The 4298-nt window shown below is 33.6% G+C and overlaps 1 protein-coding gene across 1 annotated transcript; it reads left to right on the top strand.

The window, feature by feature from the left end:
- The first annotated feature begins 1596 nt into the window (after positions 1-1596).
- LOC149065688 (uncharacterized) lies at positions 1597-3432 on the top strand. The gene is made up of 2 exons (XM_089253600.1): positions 1597-2436; positions 2564-3432. The coding sequence occupies exon 1, from the start codon at positions 1807-1809 to the stop codon at positions 2263-2265; it is 459 nt and encodes a 152-aa protein (XP_089109726.1). The 5' UTR covers positions 1597-1806; the 3' UTR covers positions 2266-2436; positions 2564-3432.
- The last annotated feature ends 866 nt before the right edge of the window (positions 3433-4298 follow it).

A 4298-nucleotide genomic window follows, 5' to 3' on the forward strand; every position in this document is an offset into this window, starting at 1 on the left:
TGATGAATCTCTTTTTTTTTCCACCATAAATTTACTAAAGGAGCCGTACAAAGATCCGTGTTTTTTCCAGCTCAAGGAGTTGAAGGCCATGGGTGTATGACAGGTGCGGCGACGAGGAGGCGAAAAAAGAATCTACAGTTCAATCGTGAAAATTTTCATGAAAATCTGAATTATGTAAGGAAAATTAGTGAACACCGTACAGTATATTCGTATCTCGAAGGGGATCCCATGATCATTTCCGCACCAGGCCCTGCATCGTTCAAGAGTGGCCCTGAAAATACTGTTTGTGCTAGAGCACCCCGAGCCCTGAAGTCACTGTTACTCTCATTTAAAAGAACTTGAAAATCCAGAGATGGGCAATTTTTGTAAGTAAAACAATAAAAGAAGAGTAATGTGTGTGGTGAGAAGTCATCTTTTTTAAGATCGTTTTTGATCGTTTTTGTCGCACCACGGTCATTTTCTGCACACGAGGGCTAATTAGACCGGGACCTACAATTTATTGCCGATTCCGAACGGCAGGTTTGTTTTTCGTACTCATCGTGAGGTTGGTGCGCTAACCCCTCGATGGGGGACTCCCTGCGGTAGCATTTTTTGCTGCGGTCAAGTCGCCATTTTTTGTTGTACCCCTGTGTCAGGAAAGTTTTCTGACATTCTTTTTTAAGGAACAAATATACTGTATGTTACGAGGAAATTCCGGTCTTACACAAAGCCGAACTAGGGCAGATACGGAAGAAGCACCCGCACCAGGCCCAGAGCCGTCTTAATGCATGGGCCTCCAGTGCATAAGGGGCCGCCTGATTACGTGATCAGGTACAATCATTTTCAAACGTAAAAAAATTTGAATTGGTGGGAAGGTACGTCTAACTAGATAGATGAATCCCAGAACATCACTTTGTCCGAAGCCCATGATGCTGTGAAAACGGCCCTGACTAATCCGTAAAACGGGAATAAAATAAAATGACTACATATATTTTAAGTTTAATTTCTTAGAGAAACCAGTGTAGTTCTATCAATTTATAAATATGTGATACATATCATGTAGGTATCTGTGTAATTTATTCTAAACTTACAGAGTGCAGAATGTTTTTTTAAAAGTTAAACCCCTGGCATCTAGGCCTAAGTCTAGTCAGCCTTGGGTGGGGGGGGGGGAATGGCGCAAAAATGCAGATATTTTAGAGGGCCACAAAATATCAAAGCTAGACACTGACTACAGGAGTGCCATTTTAAATGGTACATTGAACTGGGACGTTGTGGATTTTTAGGAAAATATTCTGGAATTGTGTTAAAGGTTTACTCGTAGCGAACAGTTTGCCAAAAATTTCGTGGTCTCATATTTTTACAGATTCGTTTTATTTTGCTACTTTCCCCGCTTTCGTCAGAAAAAACATCCTAAAGACGCATATTCATACTCCGTGACATTTATTTTCAAACATTCCTTAGGGATAAATAGCCATCACAAGAGAAGGTGTAAAGGAGAGACACAGTCAAAACTTTTTTTATTTCGAAACCTGGATATTCTTTTAGCGCCCTCTGCGCCCCTTTTTCTAATGACATATCGCGAGAGGGCGCTCACGTAAGTGATCGATGGGTGCCGTGTTGCTGTTGCTATCTATCCCCCTGCCACCGAGAAAAGGATGCCGCAAAGAACAGTTGCATGTTGAATTTAACAATATATCTGAAATTAAACACGGGCTGTAACTGAACTACAAAACAAACACCCGCAAAATCCGTGGATGTAAAAATAATACTAATAATAATAATCCGTGGAAAATCATCAATACGATTGACCACACAGCCAAAATAAACATGGGAGAGAGCCATGGTGCCAACCGAGCCGAATACAACGAGGCAGCTACAGCTGATGGTGACATCAGGTTCGCCGGCGAACAGAGTCGAGCCAAGATATACGAAACCAAACAAAATAAGAAGGTCGTCCGATTACTGACTGTACTCGCATACGTCTTTTCGGTATCCCTCGCTGCTATCGTGCTTTCCCTGTATTACGTCTTCCTGTGGAATCCTAACATGCAACTTCAAGATCCACCATTAGTTAACGAGAGCGCTGGAGGTAACAAACCCACCGTGGCACTTCCTCTGGTGCAGGGGCAGCAGCAGCAGCAGCATCAGCAACAAGAACAGCAACAACAGGTCTACATGGATGATGATGACATCAACAACAACCACCTACAACATTTGGCAAGTGCGGAAAGCATGCGGCGAAGTATCAGAGCCATCAAGAGGAATTACGATCCATTATGGCAATGATTCTCTATATTATTTGTCTCGGTCTCTATCTTCCACCATTCATTTCAATGTGCGGCCGGCACCACATTCGTGTTTTACCCATCCCCGATAGATAGAAAATTAAAACTACAAAAATGTGCAGCAATAAGCCTTCTTCATCCACCATGTTGTAGCCGGAATCTCTTAGAGATGGTAAATATCGCGGAATTTTCTTTTTTAAACTAAAAAACGAAGTATTTCATTCTTAAATGTTAAAAGTATATATATTATAGTATATATATATATAACAGAGAAATATTTATATCCCTTCTTTGTATAGTGATACTACAATGTGACGTTAGAAAATGTATTGTTCCTACCTCTCCTCAACGACAACGACAATTGTGTAATAAGTAAGCTTATAATGGGTATTTATTTTAAATCGTCATGGACCACCATCATTCCAATGATATTTTCGTATGAAACTGAAAAATTTTACCAGTTAATTTCATTTTTTCAGCTATTTTTTTTTTCACTATATATAACTAGCTATATATATATCTTTTCCGATCCATTTCTAAAGTATATTCATTAAATAATTAATATAAACAGCTGTTAATTTTTTTTTTCTATTTTTCCTTTCGACTGCATTAAACTGATGATATCACAGTATTAAAAAAATATATATAGTGTCACGTATGTGTGTTTTCAGCGCCGGGCTTAGGCAGATACGAAAAGGCGAAAAATATTGTTTGCCGTAAAAAATAGATTCAGTCACATTATTTTTTGACTGTGTTGATTTTATTTTTCATTTTAACTGATTGAAAATGTCCAGTTTAAAATTATACCGATTTATGAAAGCAATATATTAAAAACATGAGATTATGTTTGTAAACAAATAGCCCTCCCACCTTTAAGATTATGATCCTCAAATTAGGGTCTCAAGAGGAGCCCATTGACTTCCTAGCAAATTTATAATGTAAAAAAGAATTAAAGATATTCAAGTATATTCCCCGATAATCTAGGCTATAGGCCTTTGACGTGTAAGGAGTCCTTGGAGAGCCGCAAATTTTTTTTTTCGTACCCGGCCGCAAGATGTCTAAGCCCGGCTTTGTGTCAATAGTGAAATCGTTATGTCATGCTGGGACCAAGGGGCTTTCAAAATATAAATTCGAAAGTATTTATTATTGCGAAATATACAATTTTTATTTTCTCCATCTCATTTTTTTATAAATTAAAATTAAAAATATTTAAAATTAAAAATATTTAAAATTAAAAATATTTAAAATTAAAAATATTTAAAATTAAAAATATTTAAAATTAAAAATATTTAAAATTAAAAATATTTAAAATTAAAAATATTTAAAATTAAAAATATTTAAAATTAAAAATATTTAAAATTAAAAATATTTAAAATTAAAAATACTATTTTAAAATCAACGAATATGATTTTAAAATTAAAAATACTATTTTAAAATCAACGAATATGATTTTAAAATTAAAAATACTATTTTAAAATCAACGAATATGATTTTAAAATTAAAAATACTATTTTAAAATCAACGAATATGATTTTAAAATAGAAAAATATTATTTCACAATAAAAAATTTATTATTTTAAAATTTAAGAGAATTTAAATTTTAATTAATTGAATTTTTTAAATTTTTCAATATTATTTGAAAATTAACAAAACTATTTCAGAATTCAAAAATATCATCTTAAAATTAAAAAATATCATCTTAAAATTAAAAAATATCATTCTAAAATTAAAAAATATCATTCTAAAATTAAAAAATATCATTCATTAAAAAATATTATTTTTGTTCAAAAGTAATTAATTATAGTAAGTCTCGAATGAATTTGGATACAATGCGACTAAAAAATGAGGAGCAATACTAATCAATATTTCGCCAAACATAAAAATTTGATTACAATGTTGCCAAAATGGGGAAAAAAATTGTAAATTTTTGCGAAATCGTGTCAATTTTCTATTGTGACAGTACATTATTATTATAGCTTTGAATATTTATCATTTAAATTTATGTTTCGTTTTCTCCGTTGTAATGCTCGTATA

This window comes from Pholcus phalangioides, unplaced genomic scaffold (genome assembly GCF_987345545.1).
Source record: "Pholcus phalangioides strain wild (caught in Gottingen) unplaced genomic scaffold, Ppha-v1.0 ptg000039l_1, whole genome shotgun sequence".
NCBI lineage: Eukaryota > Metazoa > Arthropoda > Arachnida > Araneae > Pholcidae > Pholcus > Pholcus phalangioides.

What these genes read in the sequence shown, in the direction of transcription:
- LOC149065688 (XM_089253600.1), top strand. Translation starts at nt 1,807, where the DNA reads ATGGGAGAGAGCCATGGTGCCAACCGAGCCGAATACAACGAGGCAGCT.